General features: G+C 44.3%; 1 protein-coding gene across 1 annotated transcript in view; it reads right to left on the bottom strand.

The window, feature by feature from the left end:
• The window catches only part of med27 (mediator complex subunit 27), a 170,669-nt gene extending 149,325 nt beyond the window's left edge, over positions 1-21,344 (bottom strand). Inside the window, exons 1-2 of the mRNA XM_039762576.1 lie at positions 21,142-21,344; positions 4,879-5,023 (exon numbers count right to left, since the gene is read on the bottom strand). Coding sequence (XP_039618510.1) covers positions 4,879-5,023; positions 21,142-21,344 — 348 coding nt within the window. The remainder of the gene's footprint in view (positions 1-4,878; positions 5,024-21,141) is intronic.
• Positions 21,345-23,260: the final 1,916 nt, after the last annotated feature.

Here is a 23,260-nt window from a genome sequence, read left to right as displayed (position 1 = left end):
TACCCACCGACCACAGAACAGAAGACTGGCAGCCATTCCACCATTAATGTCACTTCCGCTAATCGCCCTCCTGGACACACCCCTTCCTGCTGGGATCACAAAAATATCACAGACACTGCCATCTTGAGTAAATCACGTCGCAGACCGAAAGGACGTTACTCCGATTTTTGTACTGTTTGTTGTATTGCCTGTAATTACATGGGGTCACCAGGTGGTGTCCCCAACTCTTTACTGTTGTTGTGGTTTATTACGATATATATTAGCATAGTGAAACCTTAATGGTACAATAGTACGTCACATCATGAACTTCTGAACCTCTCTGTTCACTGGATCTGCCTTATATCTCTCTTTCTTTGTCAGACACTCCTGCTCTGTTGTAGATACCGAATGGCATTACGCATGAACCTATACCACGTGATGTTTTTTACTTATGCCAGCCATTTGCTTTTGTTCAATGGACATTCCCAGGCTCCTGTGGGCGCCAGACAACATTACACCTGGGCAAGGGCAAGGACACCTGATCACTTTAAAGTGTGCCTATGTATGCGTGTATAACCCTAAGCCTAAAAGTGCAAAGATTTGATGTGACTTTTTAGGTCACATTTTTTGACACGCTTTATATCGGGCTTATTTTAAAACCTACGTATATATGTTTGGTATCATTCTTTTCAGACTTGGTTGAGCTACAATGACCCATTGCATGTCACTTTAGTTTTCACATGATTTTTCCTGTTATTTAAATAAATATTTTTTTTAAAAAACAGCTTTTATCTATAAGAATGTCAGTTAGAATGAATGGATCATTTATTTAGTCTCTTATAAATACTCATCGAGCATAGTGGACCTCAGTTTACTCCAAGCAGTAACATCACAAATATTTTATTCTCATTTCATGTTCTTTTACATATTTATAGAATTTTGTGATTTTGACTCCAATAAATAATCTTTCTTTTGTACATTTACAGAATTAATATTACTAATATTAATGGCTGCAAGTGGGTGTTTGGCGTTGAAGGTGCCAGGGGGAGTTGCCCCCCTAGTGTGTGTGTGTGTGTGTGTGTGTATATATTGTCACACATGCGCGAGTGGCATGGCGTGGGCGTGAAAAGCCAGTGCACTAACCCATCTCTGTGCTCTCTTACAGGAAGGACGATCCACAAACGAGCCCGGGGCAGAGACTTTACTCCCTGTGCTACAACCAGACGATCGGACTCCTTCCGCATCACATAAAGTCATGTGTTGTCATATATATTGCATACAGTCGTATGAAAAAGTTTGGGAACCCCTCTTAATTCTTTGGATTTTTGTTTTTCATTGGCTGAGCTTTAAAAGTAGCAACTTCCTTTTAATATACGACATGCCTTATGGACACAGTAGGATTTCAGCAGTGACATTAAGTTGATTGGATTAACAGAAAATAAGCAATATGCATATTAATATTGGACAGGTGCATAAATCTGGGCACCCTGACAGAGATATGACATCAGTACTTAGTTGAGCCTCTAGACGCTGTCCTCCTATAGCCTGTGATGAGTGTACAAGGCCCCAGTCCCTGAACTGGCCACACAGCCCCACAGTATGATGGGACCTCCACCAAATTTGACAGGAGGTAGCAGGTGTTTCTCTTGGACTGCAGTGTTCTTCTTCCGCCATGCAAAGCGCTTTTTGTTTTGACCAAATAACTCCATTTGTGTCTCATCAGTCCAAAGTACTTTGTTCTTAATGACTCTGACTTGTCCACATGAGCATCTGATACAACAAGCGACTCTGTTTGTGGTGTGAGTGCAGAAAGGGCTTCTTTCTCATCACCCTGCCATACAGATGCGCTGAATTGTCTAACAATGTCCAGATACACCATCTGCAGCGAGATGTTCTTGCAGGTCTTTGGAGGTGATCTGTGGTTGTCTGTATCCATTCTCACAATCCTGCTCATATCCCACTCCTGTATTTTTCTTGGCCTGCCAGACCTGCTGAGTTGGTTTAACATCAACTGTGCCTGTGGCCTTCCATTTCCTGATTCCATTCCTGACACTTGAAACTGACGGTTTAAACCTCTGAGATGGCTTTTTGTAGCCTTCCCCTAAACCAGGAGACTCAACAATCTTTGTTTTCAGGTCTTTTGAGAGTCGCTTTGAGGATCCCATGCTGTCTGTCACATCTTCAGAGGAGAGTCAAAGGGAAGAAAGCACAACTTGCGATTGACCACCTTAAATACCTTTGACCACTCATGACTGGACACTCCTGTCTGTGAAGTTCAAGGCTTAACGAGCTCATCAACCAAGTCATCAGCATTGAGCGGTGACAGCCATTCAAATCAGCACAATGACAAGGGGACCCACATTTGTGCACAGCCAGTTTTTCACAGTTGATCAGGGTTTGTTTCCTGCCTTGCCCCCTGTGTTGGCTGGGATTGGCTCCAGCAGACCCCTGTGATCCTGTAGTTAGGATATAGCAGGTTGGATAATGGATGGATTTAATTTCATACAACTAAATACTGCTTCACTAAAAATCTTCGTTCAGAAAACACCGCATTCATATACATATAAATTATACACACACATACAATTTTAAACACATCTCTCTCACATTTTGCTATGACAAGTGAATCTTTAATTACTGCAATAATTGAAATGAAAAAGAAAAGCGCATTTTCATATTGAAACCTGTACAAAGAGAACAACTTTAAATTTCTTCATTTTCTCTTCACATAAACATAAACTGATGAGAGGCAAATAAGACAAATGAAGAAAAGAAGTATAACACGGAATGCCAGCAAATTGAGATGAATCAATGCAAACAAAGAAAATAAAGCAGCACGTATATCCCTGAACACGTCAAGCGCGCAGTTTAATATCTGCCCATATTTCTTATATTAGAAATGTCCTGGAGAGCCAAACCTGCCATCCTGGGAGGGCAGACATTTTGTCTGGAAGGCCACGACACGAACCGCTCTGTGCTGCAGTTTAGGCTCACATGAGCTTTGACAACCTCAGCTCTCCATCTTTGCTTACAGATGTTTCAAAGAGAGCGACGCCGTGAGATGTTGTTTAAGGTGTTGATTCGTCTGAGCCTATGCACGTGTATCTTTTGTGCTATCTTTGCATAAAACTTGCATTAACAATCGTAGGTTAGAATGGTAGGGCAGTCTGGAAGTCAAGCAGCAGATGGAACACAAATCCACCCCGAGGGAATCGGCCAGCGCATACTGCAAGTAAACGAGCCTGACAAGACAAGGTGCCTACACGTATCGTTACCATCAAAGCTTCTGGGACAAGCTGTTCACATCGGATTACAAAGCCAACGTGACTTAAAGGACGGACGGACGGCCTAAAGGTGTGAGACAGCGAGAGAGAGACAGAGACCACCATGGACATGGAAGACACTGCCCGGGCATCAGCCGCACTTCCAAGTCAACACAAGCCTCAAAGAGGAAAAGCTTCTCCTCCTGACATGGATGGTCTTCAGCTTCCATATCCTAACAACGCATTGTTCAAGCTTTTTGATTTTCAAACAAGCGGGTGTCATTTTATGAGTGCATTGCTATTTATTTATATTTTCTATTATTTACTTTGAATTATATTTTTTGATGCTCAATATTCGATTTGAATAAATCCTGCTTTTATTTAGAATTTCTTTTGCCCCACTTAAGACACTGAATTAAAGCAGGGAAGACAGGGCGCCTACTGTGGACAAACAGACATGGTTGGCGGCTGAGGACGGACCCCTCCAATCGTGAGTGGCACACTCTTGTTAAAGCGGCAGTAGCCAAGGTGTGTAGGCCTTCACTGTCTAGGTGGTATTTGAAGACACCCATGTGGATCACTCAAGCCAGAGCTGGTAGGGTCCCATGTGGAGTGACAGGCTTAATCAGTGGTCACCTGGACTGGTTGTGTCTGTGTGCCCTTCTGAATAAGTATGCCAAGTTTGGGTGCACCAGGGTACACCAATCTACGATAATATGATAAAATCCTGCAGCTCACCCTTGCCACTCCACTCCATTTTCGACTAGACGGAGATCAGGGAGATGGCACTTCCACAGGAGAAAGACCATTTCAGATCTCCAGAGGCTTTCCTTTTCTACCCACACGTCAATGAGCGTTAGGTCCAGATGAGTGGTCACACGGGTTGTTAGGTTGCCAAAGAATCTTCAGCAAAGTTAATGTAAGCTGGAGAAAACAAATGACTGTCCTGTCAATGTGACCCCCATCATGTCCTAAGTGTCCCGCTCGTGACATATTGGAGCTTCTTTGAACTCGCAGTGCTGAGACTGGCACCCGATTTATTTTCATTTGCAACAACAAGTGCCAGCGCGTTATCCTTCACCCCTTTTATCTTTAACACCTCATGCTACTACACATGTGACTTCCCTAGAGACGTCAAATGGCACTCACGACAAGCCACAGAAAGCAGTTTGCTAATGGCTGGTTAACGGCCTACCCTGCTTGCACACCACCAGAAAATGCAATTCTATTACTGCACAACTGGTTAAAACACGTCTAAAGCAAAAACCCGAGTTGCTGTTTCCTCTTAATGGCGCACCATTTTATTCAATTAGCAACAATCAGAACTGGCGGCGAATGTTTTCTGAATGTAAAGCAGCCATATGCAGTCAGTGTGACGCGGTGCCACAAAGCTGCATGGCACTGGATGGTACACGGTGTAATTAACTGTACTCCCTTTTAGCTTCACAATATAAAGAAAGCCCTTTTCCTTACTAAACAAATCACACCAACCTTGTTTTTGTTTTAAAGACTGAAAGCATAAAGCAGGAGATGAGGACCGATAAACAGTGCAAACCCCGGAATTAGTGAACAGCAATGAAAAGCAAAGCACAGGACCAAACGAGACAGAGACGTCTGCCCAGGGAGCGCCACACACCTTATTGGACCACTTGTAGGCCTGAAGAAGTTGGCTGTAGAGGGGCGTCTTGTCCTGCACAGGATCGAGGCTCAGTAATCCACTATTATGCAGAGGATGGCTCTCAGAAGGTCGGCCCACAAGGTTGCTGAGACGTTCCAGCTCACTAAAAGGAGGAAAAAAAAAATGATTTTTTTTTAATATAATTAAAAGCAAACTGAAATTAATTTGCATAATCAGGGTAAACCTACCAAAACTGTACAGCAATCTTATGGAACACACTCAACCTTTATTTAAATTCAAGACTGGCGATAAGATGGCATCCTGTCCAGGGATTGTTCCTGCCTTGTGCTCAATGCTTTCTGGGAGGGGCTCCAGCTTCCCTGTGACTCTGCTAAGGATAAGCAGGTTGGAAAACCGATGGATGGACGGACGGACAGACGGGCCTCTCCATAATGCTCAGGTTTACACACCAAGTGAGACAGAAATCACAAATCAACGTGAAAAGTTTCTTCAAACAGAGCATAGAGACACACTTGGAAACCCGTCTAGGGGCAAACGTCAAACAAACGTTAGGAGGTTTATCTACACGCCAACAAATAAGTGGCCAGGTAGTGAGGTGGAGAGCGGGCCTTTAGGGAGCTTGAAATCTCAACCTGATGTTTAACATGCCTTTGGCTCCAGGAAATTTGGTAAAATGTTTTGAATAAAGAATCAGAAAGGGGTACACGTTTACACGGAAATGAGTCAAATTACAGCAACTCAAAATCTTACTTTTGGGGTCTCCAGGATGAGCACTGGAAGGTCGCACAGACAGCACTGTCCCTCCACAAAGGCTCAGCGTTTTACTCCATCTTTTATGCCAATGTAGGTGACGACGGCTGCTGCTGCTGCTTAGACAGCTGGGGCTTCAAAGGTGCAGCAAACACTCGCCTGTCCTGTCTGCTAACAGGATGCCATTGTCATTGTCCCATTCTTGCCCTCAAGCTTTGTGTTCTGCTTCTCACACCATACTAGGGCAGGCAGCGGTGAAGGGGGTTACACATTACATTAACTTCATTAATCCCAAAGGGAAAAAATATACAGCAGGCGCATACAGCGGCAGAAATATAAAAACTTGGACTCAAAAGGACAAATAATATATGACAGAGAGACAGACAGACAGACAGAGAGAGAGAGAGAGAGAAAGAGAGAGACAGACAGACACAGACAGAGAGAGAGACGGACAGACAGTGAGAGAGAGAGGGAGAGAGAGACACAGACGCAGACAGAGAGAAAGAGAGAGACAGACAGACAGACACAGAGACAGAGAAAGAGCGAGAGACAGACAGAGACACAGAGACAGACAGACAGAGAGAGAGAGAGAGAGACAGACAGACAGACAGACAGACAGACAGAGAGAGAGACGGACAGACAGTGAGAGAGAGAGAGAGACGGACAGACAGTGAGAGAGACACACAGACAGAGAGAGACACACAGACAGAGAGAGAGAGAGAGACAGAGACAGACAGAGAGAGAGAGACAGACAGAAAGACAGACAGAGAGAGAGGGAGAGAGAGAGAGAGAGAGAGAGAGAGAGAGAGACAGACAGAGAGAGAGAGAGACAGACAGAGACACAGACACAGGGACACACAGACAGACAGACAGAGAGAGAGACGGACAGACATAAAGATAGACAGACAGACAGAGATAGAGAGAGAGAGAGAGAGGAAGGACATTATATGATAAGAGATATATAAAAGGCATTGTAATAGACAGACAGATGGATAGCTATAGAGAGAGAGAGAGATATGAAAGGCACTATGATAGATTAATAGACAGACAGACAATAAGATCACTAAACAAAGAATACTGCAAATCATAAACAAAAGAAGCAGTAACACTATACAGCGGCGTATGATGGTATTCGATCCCTTTGAAAGTCATCCTGATTTGTGCACATTTTTACCCATTCAGTATTTTAAAAGTGAACTCTTATGTTGTAACAATAAATTTTCAAAAGTCCAAATAATCCATTTTCTATAGATATTTATCTGAAGAACAACAACTCCAAAGTTAGAGTTTGGATTACCATATATACTCGCAGATAAGTCGGGAGTTGATTTTACTGTATAATTACTGGTATTTTATAAAGTCACTCGTATAAGTTGAATGCGGAAAACTCCCGCTATTGGTCCAAGAGATTCCAATATGCTAATGCCCCCTGAGACAGTAACCATGAAGCAGACGGCCTTTTTATATTCTATGTGGGTGCGGCAATGCGCTGTATCAGCGTGTGCTCCTTAACCTCTCTCTCTATTGTGCCCACGTGACCACACGGTAATACCCAAACTATTTGAATGTCCCACTGCTGGATCCATCATCAGAAAGTGGAAGGTTCATCACAGCAGCACAGCTCTTACCCAGAACAGGCTGTCCCTCAAAACTAAACACCAGAACATGACATTGATAGGTGACAGAGGCCACTAAAAACCCAACCATCCCTCTCGGACGTCGGCAGTGAAGCTGCAGGGGTCCACAATTTCAAGGGCACTCCATTATACAAGCAGGCCCCTACAGGAGAGTAGCAAGAAAGAAGCCATTCCTTAAGAAGGTCCATGTAAACGCACAAATGTTACAAAGCATGAGAAAGACCCAGTTAAGACATGAGAGAAGGTATTATGGTCAGATGAGACCATAACAGAACTTTTTGGCCAAACTTCAAAGAGGTAAGTGTGGCGTAAAACTAACACTGGCCAGGCCTCAGGAAACGCCACATCTACCCTGAAATACGGTGGTGACAGCATCCTGCTACGGGGATGCTTTTCATGTGCTGGGACTGCAAACCTCGTCAAAGTTGAGGGGACAATGGATGGACACAAATGCCACACGATATTGCTGGTGAACTTGTCACAGGCTGCTGTGAGCCAACTGTGGCTCAGGAAAAGATTCATCTCTCAAGGTGACAATGACCAAAAGCAGAAGGCCGAAGCAACACTGGAATGGCTCAAAAACAGAAAGGTGAACGTTTTGGAATGGCCACCTCAAAGCCCTGATCTTAACCCTATTGAGGATATGTGGCACCATTTAAAAACTGCTGTCCCAAGTCGCCATCCCATCAACTAGGGCTGTGCGATATGAGCAAAATCTTATATCCCGATATTTCATTTCATATCCCGATATCACAATATAGTACATTTTCTTTGTATTCAGTGAATAGTTTATATAATCACCACTCCTTTTTTTTTCATTTACATTAAAAAAATGAAAAATGAGAAGTACTCGACCTGTAATTATTTCTGTTCTTTTATTTAGAACATTTGAGCAAATGTTTGACTTAGAATGTAAACATAAAATGTTAATGTATCAAATATAAAACACTTTTCCAAAACAAATTACTAAAGGCCCAATATAAAATACTGCTTTATAAAATGCCTGACATAAACAAAATGTGAAGTGTAGCAGCAATAACTCTCACAACATATATTAAATATAAAAGGATCAAAGCACTAACAACTAAACTATATACGGCCAATAAACCCTTTAAACAAAATAAATACAAGTCTCACATTAACTGTCAAAACCAAATGTAAACCTTGTACTTCAAACTGTAGCAGCAATAAGGCTTACGACAAAAATATATTAAATATATAGTATTAAATATAATATTTTTTTGGCTACATTCTAGTAAAATGTTAATTTGCATATCGTAGTGTGGCAAATCTCCGTTAATGAGTTACAGCTGATCGCCCGTGCGTGGGACTGGGCGGCGCTAGCGTGTTGATGCCGTCCAGCCCCAAGCACGGGTGATCCGCGTAACTCGTTAACGGAGATTTCCGTTAATGCAGTTGTGGCGTAACGTAATTTTAACAAGATTAACGCTGACAGCAAACGCTGCAGGGAAAATTATGCCTTAAGCAAATTGTTTTGGTAGCAATTAATCTTCCAAGCTTTTAACATGCTCGTTTAAATAGTACCTTTACAACTGTAATATCCTACGTGGCCTGCCTCTCAGTTGTAAACTCTCTGCATGCTCGCTCACGTGCTTTTTGCGGAGGTGGTAGAAGAGGTTTGTCGTGTTGGAGTCTGTGGTAGCGATCGGTTTGCAGCATAATTTGCACAGTACCGTTTTCTGGTCCGTGTCAGACTCTTCAAATCCAAACCATCTCCATACTACAGAGGTAGCCCCTCGTTTAGGAACAAGGTCCTTCTGTGTGGAGCTACCTGGTGTTGCCTCGTCTTCATCAGTCATGCTAGTGTGTCTGCATCCACGTGGTGGCCATCAAAACAATGAAAAAAAATATTGCCGTAAACAGTTTATTTTGCGACACCACAAAAAACAAACGATAGCGTAATGTGCAGCGATAGACGTTTTCATATTGTCATCCGATATATATCGTTATATCGAACAGCCCTACCATCAACTGTGAGGATCTATTGAAATTCTGCCAAGTAGACCGAGGAAGAATCAGAAAACAGGGACATAGTGACAAACCCAAAAGAATGAAGGCTCTTACTGCAGCAAAAGGGCTCTCGACAAAGTAGTCGTGTGTAGGGCTTGAATACTCAGGCAAACGCCAACGATGGAGTTGCTGTTCTTCAGATCTACAGAAGATGGTTTACTGCACAAATAAACTGAAAATATACGACAAAGACACAAACCAAGCATTTAAACCCCAGCCATGGGAAGAAGCCCGGCCTGTCCTGCACACTAGCGGTGCTCCAATGAACCAGCTACTGACCGAGATCGGGCGATTTCCACCCCAAAGGACTCCATCAGTAATTGGTAAACCAGCCAAGCTCAAAACACATTTTCTGGAAGCTGCTTTTCAAAGAACGTACAGTAATGTTAAAGAGTCGCACGCGTCACTCTGCTGCTGTAAACGGAGAGCGAGCGAGCAGGCAGGCAGGCAGGCAGGCAGTCAGACATTTGGCGAGACTGAAGACAGGACTTTACAGTACACTGAGGAAAATGGAGTAATAAACCAAGATCAGCAATCCGAAGAGTTGTGTTGTGCTTGGTGAGGAATGGCAGAGGGTCTGCTTTCTCTGCTGCTCTTTGTCCTGTTCTCTGTGGTGGTGACGCGCGCCACCACCACCTACCAGGTCAGGACACCACGCAGACCCTACATCGATGGATTGAAGGCCGGATGTCCACATGACCAGCATCATCGTTCACGTGAAGCCTGAAAACCATGAGGACCGATTGAGATCATTTATGTTAGGGGGACTGGGTGGTCTCATGGCCTTGGTGCCCCTGCAGATTTTGTTCTTTTTTCTGTCCTCCCAGGCCATCAGACCTTACTTTATTCTTGGCCTAATGTTATTTTTATAAACTTTTCTTTCCTCGTCTTGTAAAGCACTTTGAGCTCCATCATTTGGGTGCTCTAGAAATAGAAAGGGAGGCACATCTTCAGCAGGAATTCCAGAGACGGAGTTCAGACTTTTTTTTTTTTTTTTATTGTTAAAGAGCGTCACTGGGGGCGAGTTTGTGTCCCACATTGCAGCTCCCATTTTTTATTTTACTTAGTAAACAATTAAGAATTAAAGGACTCGACGTCACATGGACACTTGTTCAGCAGGGTAGCCTTGCTGCTTCCTGACAAGCACGAACATTTTCTTGGATTTGTGGCTTCATCGGGAAATGTGTGGATGACTGCGTCATCACAAAGTCTGTATGCGTATTTCCCAACCTGAAGCCTTGGATGTGTGCTGAAGTACGCAGGCAGATCTGTGAGCGCAGCAGTGCATTTCACTCCGGAGAAACCCAGGCATACAAAAAGAGCAGGTATGATCCCTGAAGCGCCATTAAATACACAAAGCGCCAGTACACCCACAAACTGGACCCTCAGTTTAACAGCACAGCAGACGCTTGTCGGATGTGGCAGGGTATTCAGCTGATCACAGACTACAAACAGCTACCACCGCTTCACTCCCGGATGAGTTGAACGTGTTTTTCGTTCACTTCGAGCTCGCTAACACAGACAGGCCCGTGCGACCCCCTGCAGCGCTGCAAGACTCCAGCCCGAGGCTCTCAGAGGATGACGTGAGGAAGACTTTTTTCCCCGACTCGGCATCCGCAAAGCACCCAGCCCAGACAGAGTCTCGGGTCGCTTTTTAAAAACATGTTGCGACCAGCTAGCTGCTGCCTTTATGGATATTTTTAACACATCTCTGAGAGTCTCATCTGTCCCCACAGCCATCATCAATGTCCTAAAGAAAAATAAAGCAGACTGCCCTAATGATTACCGCCCAGCAGCACTTACTGCCATAGCCATGAAGTGCTTTGAGAGGACATCAGCCCCGACAGTCTGGACCCCCTCCAGTTTGCCTACCGTTGCAACAGGTCCACTGAGGATGCCATCTCCATAACACTTCACACCACCCTGTCTCATCTGGAGAACAAGAACTGTCATGCCAGGCTGCGGTTTGTGGACTATAAGCTCTGCATTTAACACCGTCATTCCATCCCAGCTCGTTGCTAAACTCCTGGATTTGGGGCTTAGCACTTCACTGTGCAACTGGGTACTGGACTTCCTCACCGGCAGACCTCAGCAAGTGCATATTGGTGGAAAAACCTCCTCCATCATCACCATCAACACTGGCACCGCACAGGGCAGCATGCTGAGCCCCCTGCTTTAATCTCTCGACACCCATGACTGCGTAGCTAAGTACAGCTCGAACGCCATCCTCAAGTTTGCCGACGATACCACTGTAATTGGTCTGATCAGGGTGGAGGTCAGGACAACAACCTCCCCCTCAACGTTAGCAAAACTGATTGTGGATTTCCGCAAACAGACAACCGAGCTCAGCCACATCTACATCTACATCGGAGGTGAGGCTGTGGAGCAGGTCGGCAGCTTTAGGTTGATCGGAGTCACCCTCTCTGATCAGTCACCCTGCGGCAGTAGTCAAGAAAGCCCAACAACTTCCTACTTCCTCAGGAGACTGAGTAAGGCCCGGATGTCCCCCACAATCCTGTGCCAACTCTACAGGCATACTGATGCATCACATCCTGGTACAGCAACTGCTCAGTTCAGGTTTTACCAGCAAAACTAAAAATAAGGAGGAAACCTGCAAGGACATTTAAATGTAAAATACAACAGGAGCATGCGAGAGAAAATTGGAAATGTCATTCTACGTTGGGGTATTCGGGTTTTAAAGGCCTTGTCTTTGTGTGGACTGGTACACGTATTGTACTGCATGTAGCAAGTGAACTGAGCCCAGACTGCTGTGTGCTTCACCCCGACTGGTGCGTCAGTAGGACGGAAAGAAGCCGCGTCTCATCCTGTGCTTGCTTCGCAGCAGCGGTGGAGTCCGTGAGCAGGCGAGGGAGCGACAGACAAAGACAGAAGCCGCACTGTTATGGGTTCACGTGAGTTTAACGCCTGCAGTCCAATCGATACGAGTAGCAGTGCGTTAACAAACATGACGACAGATAAGAGGTCACCCTGTGTGCACAAGTCATTAGTACGCCATTTGTTTATTGGTAAAAAAAATACTTGGCTCAGTCTGAAAGTACAGACGCACACAACATCCATCCATTACCCAACCCACTTTATCGTAACTACAGGGTCACGGGGGTCTGCTGGAGCCAATCCCAGCCAACACAACATACGGCTCAGAATCTTTAATTACACTGCAACACTGACTGTTGCCATGCCGCCTACTCCTAAATTAAGGCTTTAGAACAGCGCTCGCCAAGCTTTTTACCCCTTAGAGCTACTTTTACAAAATGAAAATGGCAGAGAGCTACTCGTGTTTTCTAACGTTTATTCTCATCGCTTACTTCAAACAAACTAAATAAGCTTGATTTACTTCAGGGGTGCCCACACTTTTTCGGCTTGAAAGCTACTTTTAAAATGACCAGGTCGAAATGATCTACCTCCATTAAAAATGCTATCTCTATATACAGTATCTCTCTCTAGATAGATCGATATACACACACATACCGAGTATACTTTATACATGAAATGTATAACTGAATAAACTTTATGGCACAATAACAATTTAGGGTCACTACAGTATTTGGATTTCATAATCTTCATGTCGGTAAAGGCTGACTCTCATAAATAAGTAGAGCCAAATAATGCAGTCAAGGAGCTTTTGAATTCAGCCGAGTGAAAAATGACGGCTGTCCGATTAACTGCGATTTTAGTTCCCTCTCCTTTCTCTTTCTCAGATCGCTTTATTTTTTGGTAGTTTTTATGAACAATTCCAAAGTGCCTTTCCACATTTTCCTTCTTTGGAATAGCAATGATAGATTGACAGATCAGACAAACGCACTTTGATTGTGAAATTGTAAGAAAAAAAATCCTCTTCCAATTCCACATCCAGCCCATGCCCTCCCCAAACAATGTTTTTTTAATTAAATCCCTTCTTTAGTCGATATAAATTGGAAGGTCAACTAGATCACAACCGGAGTTTTGCAGTAGCTCGCGCGTTTGATCGTGTGTGCAGGATGTGTTAGAAGAAAGGAGATCTCAGACTGGCCGCCCTGAATGTCAATCAAGTGGCAAATGCCATCGGGAGGATATGATAGACTAACGTTTAAAAATAATATATATATATATATATATTTTAGAATGCAACGCTATCTACCTGCACTACCGTTGTGATCTACCGGTCGATCGTGATCGACGCATTGGGCACCTGTTTTACCTGCGCATTTACAAAATACTCACATTGTGCATTAAAACATCACAAATAAATCTAGATTTCACCTGCAAGTACATTTTTGTACGAGTGTATGCACTTTTTCTAGCGTACCTCACATTATTGAATTAAAACAGAACAATGTAACTCCAAATCCACAGATATTCCTTCTTCATTTGTCACATGTCACTTTATTCACAGGTCCAGTCACATGTGTGATGTGTTGTTTAGTTGGTCACATGACTGGCACTGAGCTGTATGGTGCAGTGGAGCCACTCAGGTTCACTCTGATGGAGTCATTTCAGTGTTCGTCTGTCCGTCTTGTTCTGATTTCATGACATTCATGTCAGACTCACAGACGTATGGAGACCCAAACATAGCAGACATTTTCAGAGCTGCTTGGTGAAGATTCTTGTACTTATCTGACTCGACTAAGCTCCAGAAATGCTGTTGAGACTTTAACTGCACATTATTTTGAAGGTTTACTAATACATAATATAGAAAATCCAATGTCTGTCTGTCTGTCTGTCTGTCTGTCTGTCTGTCTGTATTTCATGAGAGAACTACTTCACGGATTTAGAGCAGGTTTTTTTTATAATTTGCTTGAACATTCCGGTTGATTTTGCGACTTCTCTCATTTCGCTATGTATCAGAGTTCACTTGCAGTACCGATTTATTAGCGCGAATCTACGAAACACGCCGGGCGAGGAGAGGGCCCTTCCTCACTCACCCACCAGCTTCGGGGCGTGTGCCTTAACTCTGCTTAGCTAGCGAACGAGAGAACAACTGAATTCAACTCCGTTTGATATTTAAAATAAAGTGTTACTTCGGTCTTGATGAGTTTGAGTCCGGATATTCTCTTAAGTGTACGCCACATTGAAAAGAGAGACTGGAACTCGGATTGTGAATCGGGATTTTGTGTTAAATATGATTTTCTGAAAAGATCGCCAACCCCTAATTTGACTAATCAAGTTTTCAAATTTATGTAGGATTCATTAACCCTTTGGCGAGCTACCAGTAGCCCACGAGCGACATGTTGAGACCCCGCTCTAGAACATTAGAACATTCTAGACAAGGCCAGGCCACTCAGCCCAACAAAGCTCGCCAGTCCTGTCCACTTACTTCTTCCAAATCAACATCAAGATGAGTTTTGAAGGCCCCTAAAGTCTTACTGTGCACTCTTTACTTTTTGATCATCATTTCATGCCCTTCTCAATATTTCCTGCTCACCCAACCAAGTGTGCGCATTCACTAAATTTCTGTTAAAGGAAGCCTGTGATCCTCTTGTGTTTGTTATGAAACACTTTTTAAAACCCTAGTCTTTACATTATTGTGAATCACTGGCATGAGGAGCTGACTATAAACAATTTAAAAGTCAAGTCGGGGAGTATGCACTGGTATAGCATGTCGCCACACCCACCACATGACGAAACAGCTCGGGATCCCAGTTGGCAGCCCCCCAGGCAGACACGCGGTGCAGTCCCACCCTCTATCTGCCACAGCCAGGTGTTACGTGGGCGACCCCTTGGCCTAGTCCAGCCACTCAGGTCTCCAACAATGAGTATCTTATGAGCCAGATCAGCCTCGGGGAATCGCGCCACATGGCCATAGTGCCGTAACTGATGCTCCCTCACAATGCAGGTCATGTGCCACATTCAGGACCCCCATGAGCAACACAAAGTCAAACCAATGGCAACCAAGGACTCTTCGAAGCGACACACATGAAGGAGTCCAGTCTTCGTCTCAGGTCACTGGATAGCGTCCAGGTCTCGTAAACAGGGAGCACCAGGACTCTAAAGACTTGGACCTTCGTTCTTTTGCAGATATTGGGAGCGCCACACACCCCTTTATGACCTCATGACCCACCCCCCATGCTCTCCCAACCGGTCTACTGACTTCATATGAAGAGTCACCAGAGACACCTGAATGTCAATGCCAAGGTAAGTAAACCTCTCAATGACGAGGTCGACACTCTCTGTGCTGACAGACACACTGCTGATGGCCGTGCCCAGGAGCTCATTAAAGGCCTGATGTTGGTTTTCATCAGGACCCTCACACCCCTCGCTCAGTCTCTCGAGAGCTCCCATCAGAGCCTCCATTGACTCCGCGAAGATCAAGTCAGCCAAGTCAAGATCAGTGAATCTTTCTTCACCAACAGATGCCCCCCAGCCACTGGACCCCACGCCCTTATCCAACACTCAGTCCATACAAGCACTGAACAGAATGTACAGTGGAGACTCTTAACAGGATAGGCCGGCCAGGCTAAAAGACCTCAGGACAGCAGCAACTCACTCAAAGGTCCAGAGCCGACCTTAGGGCGAAGCGAACAAAGCGACCGCTTCGGGCCCACAGCGCCCAAGGTTTTTTTTCCTGTGATGCGACGCTGCTGCGGAGGGCCCAATGGAGCAACAGACTCCTTCACTCCAACCTCTATTACTAATTTTTTATATATATATATATATATATATATATATATATATATATATATATAATTCACGGGCAACATATTCCATCACCTAATTACTCCACGTGGAAATCTCCACTCAGCACTCCAATTTTCATTACGCTTCACTCAGGCCCGCGCGCCTGTTGCCGCCTTTACGGCTCATCTGTGCCTCTGTCCTCAGTAGGCGGCCATTAACGCTTCAGTCAGGGTCGCTCCGCCGCACTGCATTCTCGACAGAGCATAAAAGGGGCCCTTCTCTTCATAAAGCCATCACTTTCCTTCATATCAGTATATTTCCATTTTGTTAGAAAGAACGTCTTGTAGATAGTAGTTAGGCCTTGCCGAATTTCCACAGTTTGAAATTATTGTATGCCAAATGTCTTCAGTTCCACTGCCAAAGAAATACAAATCAGGTGCTCAAAAACGTAAAGAAAAGGCAGCGAAAGATGAACTCTTTGCTACCCAAAAAGGCGCTTTGCAGCGCTTCCTAACGAAAACGGTTAGCTCTAGCACCAGGACTGAACTTCCAATAGTCGAAAATACCACAACGTCGTCCAAGCCCCACAAACCTGTATCCGACTCCGAGGAGTCCGAAGCCGATGACATTCAGAATGACATGGACATGGGTTTTTGGTCAGCTTCAGCAACGTTGCCAGCCGTTTCGGTTTCTAACCAGAAAGATGAAGATCACGATAAGAGGCTGATAATGATTTCGATTCCTTTAGTTGGGGAGATTCAGGTTTGTGGGGTGCAGTAATCACCGACAAGGAACGTGACTTCCTAGTCCAAAAGGGGCCCTTTCGAGAAACCGGGATTCAATATCCGACGAATAATGATGGGCGCCATTTTTCTGATTCCTTTTATTCCCGAAAATTACCAAATGGGGAATTTGTTGACAGGCCCTGGCTTGTTTACTCAAAGAACAAAAATGCAGTTTTTTGTTTCTGCTGCAAGTTATTCTCGAATATCCAGATCAAATTGACTACTGATGGTTGCGGTGATTGGAGAAATTTGTCCCAAGACGTGTGCAGTCACGAAGTATCTGCCAACCATATAGGTGCCTTTAAGGATTGGTTGGAACTTCAAAATCGCTTGAAGGCAGGATGGACCATTGATAAGCGTGCACAAGAACTTCTGCTAAGAGAAATTGAGCATTGGCGCAATGTATTAACAAGAATTATTACTATTATTCAGTTTCTGGGTGAAAGAAACCTGGCGTTTCGAGGTTCTAGCGATCGTATATTTGCCCCGCATAATGGCAATTTTCTTGGGTTAGTGGAATTGTTAGCCAAATTTGATCTGTGCATGCAAGAGCATGTTCGAAGGATTACAGACAATTAAATCCACGAACATCATCTGGGCAAAAACGTGCAAAATGAAAAAATTCGGTTGACGGGTAATGCTACGTTAGAGAAAATAATTTCCCATATTCATAAGGCCAAGTATTTCTCAATCATTCTTGACTGCACTCCTGATATAAGCCTTGAAGAGCAGATGACGATGATAATAAGGATCGTTCATATTGATGGCTCCTCAGTGGAAGTTCGAGAATATTTTGTAGGGTACGCAGCCGTTGAGGGTAGCACTGGCTCCAATCTCACAGACCAATGCTTACGGATGCTCACGGAGTTGAAATTGGACCGAGGTAACTGTAGGGGACAGGGATATGAGAACGGTTCCAATATGAAAGGCAAACACTGTGGCGTTCAAAAACGAATACTGTACTGGATAAAAATCCACGAGCCTTCTACATCCCATGCAGTTGTCATAGCCTTAATTTGCTTGTTGGAGACATGGCTGAATCGTCACCAACTGCCATGTCGCTTTTTGGAACGTTCCATCAGATCTATTTGCTGTTTAGTGCGTCTACAGTACGCTGGCAGATTCTGGAGAAGCACATCAATAATTTCACTCTGAAGCACACTTGTGACATTATGCAGGACTGAGAGTGTTAAAGCTGGCAGTTTCCAAATAGGCTCTGTGTATGACGCACTGCTAGATTTTGGTTTCTGAAGATTTGAAAGATCCTAAGGCTAGAACTGAAGCCGCTGCATTAGCCAAGCAGCTGAAACATTTTCCATTTCTTGTTTCCTTAGCGATTTGGTACGACATTCTTTCACAGATCAATGTAGCCAGCAAAATGAAAATATGCACTATGATGTTGCTCTCAAATGTATCAACAGTGTCTCCGACTATTTGGTTTCGTACAGAGAGAATGGACTAGAATTAGCAGAAGCTACAGCCAGAGAGCTCGCTAATGAATTGGAGATGCCTTCCGAGGATGCCGCATTTCCTGCAGTAACCAGTTTACGTAGGAGATGAACAAAGCGCCATTTCGATTATGAAGTCCGGGATGATTTAATAACTGATCCAAAGGAAAAGTTTTGCACAGAATTCTTTCTTGTCCTTCTGGATCAAGCAATCATGTCCATGAATGAGAGGTCTGATCAAATGAAACAGCATTTCGACAATTTTGGATTTCTGCACAATTATCAGTTAATGTCATCCATGGATTATAATACCTTGATGAAATACTCTATGGACTTGAAAATTGCATTAACTGACTCGAAGAATAATGAATGAGACATTGATCCACGCGCACTATGCAGTGAAATTTGCATGTTTGCCAATTTAGTTCCTAGCAACTCAACGGCCATGCAAGCACTGGAATATCTGTATGAGAAGGAGTTCACAACTGCCATGCCTAATGTTGCTGTGGCTCTTAGAATAGCATTGACTGTGCCTAGAACGGTATCTTCTGCGTTTTTCAAAAGTCAAGCTTATCAAAAATTACTCACGAAGCTCCATGACCCACGAACGTCTGAACAGTCTGGTATTGATTTCAACCGAGCAAGAGAGAGTCGAATCTCTTGATCATTCTGAACTTATTCACGAGTTTACCAGTGCCAAGGTTCAAAAAGTGTTTTTTGTGTGAAATAGATTTCAATATCTGCTGGTAAGATATTTTATACGGAAATCTGAATATCTCAAAAGTATGAAAACCGAATAAAAATGTAAAAACAAAATCATCTTCATAAAATAAAAAAAATATATAAAAAAAATATTAAAAGCAAAAAAAAAAAAAAAAGTGCTTGGCCTAGCTATTTACCTCCACGTGCTGCCTGGTGGAAACACCAAAAGCTGGCTAAAATGTAGCTTTATCTGTTACAGTATCGCCACTAAAGACATTTATTCGGCCCACTCCGACCTCCATCACTCATACCCTTCACTCCGGGCCTTGTAGATAGATAGATAGATAGATAGATACTTTATTAATCCCAAGGGGAAATTCACAGTACGACAGTCTGCGCTGACAGCCTGCAAATTTGGGTCCTGTCAGTGTGTTACGGCTACGGTTGTCAGAGTCAAACGGAAATCGACAAAAAGTGATGGTTGTGGATGCCGGGAAAACGCATTTCTGCAGCTCAGAATGCAGGAAATCGATTGGCGGCCGGAGCTCTGCCCCGGACCCCCTATCTGCAGGGGTCCTCGGGATCAGTTTGCTTCGGGCCCGAAATTGTCTAGGGCTGGCTCTGAAAGGTCGTGCAAGGAAATGCCTGCCTCTCGAGCCTAAGCTAAGGTTCATAATGAGAAAAAATCAGCAAGGCAGAAAACTGTGCCATCCAACAGGAACGCCAGCGCAATGAAACACCAGGATGATCCCGAGGCCTTTTGGAATAACGGCAGTTGAGTGAAAAGCAGAGCTCTGTGAACGACAAGGGCCCACAAGGTCTGCACTTCAGACCTACAAGACGATAAGGTGGTGCTGAGGTAATGGTGCGACTATACACTGGAGGAGCTGTCATTACTGACGGAACCAGGAATTGTGCACTTGACAAGAACATCGTCCAGGAGAAGGTCCACTCATCTGTCCTGGGACTCAAACAGAGGCGTCTCTGGGTTAGGCAGAAGGACCAGGAGCCAAAACACCAAAGCAAGTTGACAACGGAATGGCTCAGAAGTGATGGAGCGACCTCACCAAAGTCCTGACTTGAACAGGCCAGTAGTAGTAGAAGCTCACAAACCTACCCCTGTGTCTGAATTAAAGCAAAGAAGGGGGACTGAAACTCCTAATCCGTCACGTCAACGACCGTCATGAAATGACAGGAAGCATTTACCTGCGATTATGTTTGCAACAAACTATGGGGGCGATTCCTTGTTCACATGAGCTTTGGATCACTTGAATGAAAGTATTTAAATAGTGTTCTGAAAGTTTACTTCGGTTCTCTCAGGGTTCTCCCCTAAGGAGCTCGCCCTAGCAGCAGCAGCTTTCCATGCAGACTTCTCATACCAGACAGTCTGTCCTCCCCAGTACTCCTATGAATCTAAGGACCAGAGTGCTCTAGTGGCCTTGGTGACATTAATGAGAGTGACAAACTGGATATTACCTCCCCCACTTTCACAATGGTCAGCTTATTAAACTATAGGATTAATCAGAAGTAATGGCGGGACGGGAACCTGGAGCCACATGAGTTTTGGGACTCTTGCTGTAGATTGCAGGGTCTCACCTAGCCTGTAACAGGCACAAGCCAAAACACATTTTGTTGCAGTCAAACAACCTTCGATCTATGTCTGCATTAAGTAGCAGGTGGGCACTGAGAAGAGCCACGTCCTCACCAGGAGCGCCATCTGTACACAGTGAATGAGCCCAAGTTTGAAGCCAATGATCTGTAATTCATTGTGACCCTACAATTCTGATGACTTAACCAGAGGACATCGGAGCGAACAAACTCGCCATGTTGGATTTGTGGACACAAACCGCTGAACCTGCTCTACTCGAACGTCAAGGCCTTGAAATGTGAACGGTCTGACCGCGTCTCACGGTCACCGACAAGCCAGGGGTTCACGACGACGGCAGCTGATCTCGAATTCAAGTCACAAGTTCTAAGGTGTGCTGGTTGTTTGTTTGTTATAATATTTATTCACTTACACAGTAATTTTCTAGGGCGTTCTTAAGCATTTCACTCCACAAAGTACTGTACGTATAATTTGTATGCAACAATTAAAATATGATTGACTTAAAGTCCCTGTAGCTGTAAAGTGACAGAGCTGCCCAATGTTCCAGTATGTCGCACACAAAACCGGCGTTTTTAAAACCAGCCGACATTACAAATGTTTTCCGTATTTTATTGCAAATAAACAGCAACTTTCTCAGACTGCATTCCTTCCACGGCATTGTTATTATGAACGAAGAGCTCACTCACTTGAGATCCCGGTTGACTGACTGCAGTATATCCTGGAATTCGGAGATAAACGCCTTCTCTCGTCCTTCCAGTGTCTCCTTATTTTTCATGCCATCCTTTAAAGAATCAAACACGCGAGTCACACTCGAACGTAATGCTTGAATTGCACTGATAGCCTGAGAGAAAGCCTCCAAATTCACACCGACGCTCACCACGTCTGCCATCTTGGACAGCGTCGGCGCGACAGCTTGGCGCGCACATTTTACGTCACGGCGCACGTGTCCGAAGACGAGCGCGTACGCGCTCGCGCGCTCTGTGTCATCCGGGCGCTATGCCTTCAGACCGGCCCGAGCCGGCGGCAGTTAGAAGAGACCTCAAAAGGACCACCGTCTACTGTTTGTGCAATAATAAATATCCGGAGAGACTTTTGATGGCTGAAAGTACAAAGTGCCGGGGGTTTGTTTTACTTTTTTTTTTTTTATAAATTCCAGTTATAACTGTTTCACGTTTCGTGTATTTGGATAAAGTCAACTAAATTGATTATATAAAAAATACAGCTGAAGGTAGCGGCCAATGTTGAGAATTCCAACTGGAAGGATTAAGAATGTGACAAAGGCTGTGACAGTTATTGAGCGTCAGTGTCACCTTAATAATACTGCAGGATTAGCACAGAAAGGACGTGGCCGCCTATCAACTCCACTGCTCTTTCACAACAGAAGACGCATGTTTTTAATACTGCAGATCCTGACAAGAACAGGAATATAAACCGAACTGGTTTGTAAAGCACTCGTAAAAGATTAATGAATGAGGTCCGTGACCATAATGGTTATCACAGTGGGGTCAGAAAGTCTTCGGGACTCCCTCACTTTCTGCACACTTCATTATGCAATAAGATGCTGCCAGCTGCCCCACCACGTGCACTTCAGAAGAGGTCTCAATCAGTCCTCATGGCTTTCAGGCTTCACGTGAAAGAATTTGATGATGGTGGTCACTTGGACATCTGGGGCTGCACTGTTTTCAGTCCATCGATGTAGCGACTGCCTGGTGTCCTGATCAGGTGGTGGTGGTGCAGAATCACCCACAGAAAACTGGAAAGAGAACAGCACAGAACAGTAGGGATTAGTATGGATTGCAGAGCCTTGATGATAATCATAATTCAATGCACATATACTTTAACAGGGATACACTAAAATGTAGCTGTGAGAGAGCCATGTTAAAAGAATGAGTTTTTTGGCAGTTATTCTTTAAAATGCTCCACTGTATTAGCCTGATGAATTTCTATCAGTAAACTCGTATTCCAGATTTGAGGTGCGTAACAGCAGAAGGCCGCCTCACCACTTCTTTTAAGGTTAGCTCTTGGAATTCTAAGCAGACCCTTATTTGAAGATCCATCCATCCATTTTCTAACCCGCTGAATCCGAATACAGGGTCACGGGGGTCTGCTGGAGCCAATCCCAGCCAACACAGGGCACAAGGCAGGAACCAATCCTGGGCAGGGTGCCAACCCACCGCAGGACACACACAAACACACCCACACACCAAGCACCAAGCACACACTAGGGCCAATTAAGAATCGCCATTCCACCTAACCAGCATGTCTTTGGATTGTGGGAGGAAACCCACGCAGACACGGGGAGAACATGCAAACTCCACACAGGGAGGACCCGGGTCTCCAAACTGCGAGGCAGCAGCGCTACCACTGCACCACCGTGCCGCCTTATTTGAAGATCTAAAGTTACAATTTGGAGTGTAAGGTGCCAGACATTCCAGAATATTGGACAGAGTGAGATTAATAAGGTTTAGTAAAGCATTAGCAGTATTTTAAAGTCAGTTCTGAATGGCACAGGCAACCAGTGTAATGACGCTAAGATGGGTGTGATGGGCTCGGATTTTCTTTTCCTAGTTAAGATTCTGGCAGCTGCACTCTACACGAGTTGCAGCCGATTGATGTCTTTTTTGGGTTGTCCTGAGAGGAGTGCGTTACAGTAATCTAGCTGACTGAAAACCAAAACGAGAACTCATTTTTCAGCATCTTGCAAAGTTATAAGGGATTTGACTTTTGCTGAATTCCTTAAGTGAAAAGAAGTTGGCCAGGTAACCTGATTAGGATGTGATCTAAAGTTTAGGTCAGAGTCAATAA

Source organism: Polypterus senegalus, chromosome 9 (assembly GCF_016835505.1).
Source record: "Polypterus senegalus isolate Bchr_013 chromosome 9, ASM1683550v1, whole genome shotgun sequence".
NCBI classification, from domain to species: Eukaryota; Metazoa; Chordata; class Cladistia; order Polypteriformes; family Polypteridae; genus Polypterus; species Polypterus senegalus.
This window is presented reverse-complemented; position numbering and strand designations above follow the sequence as displayed.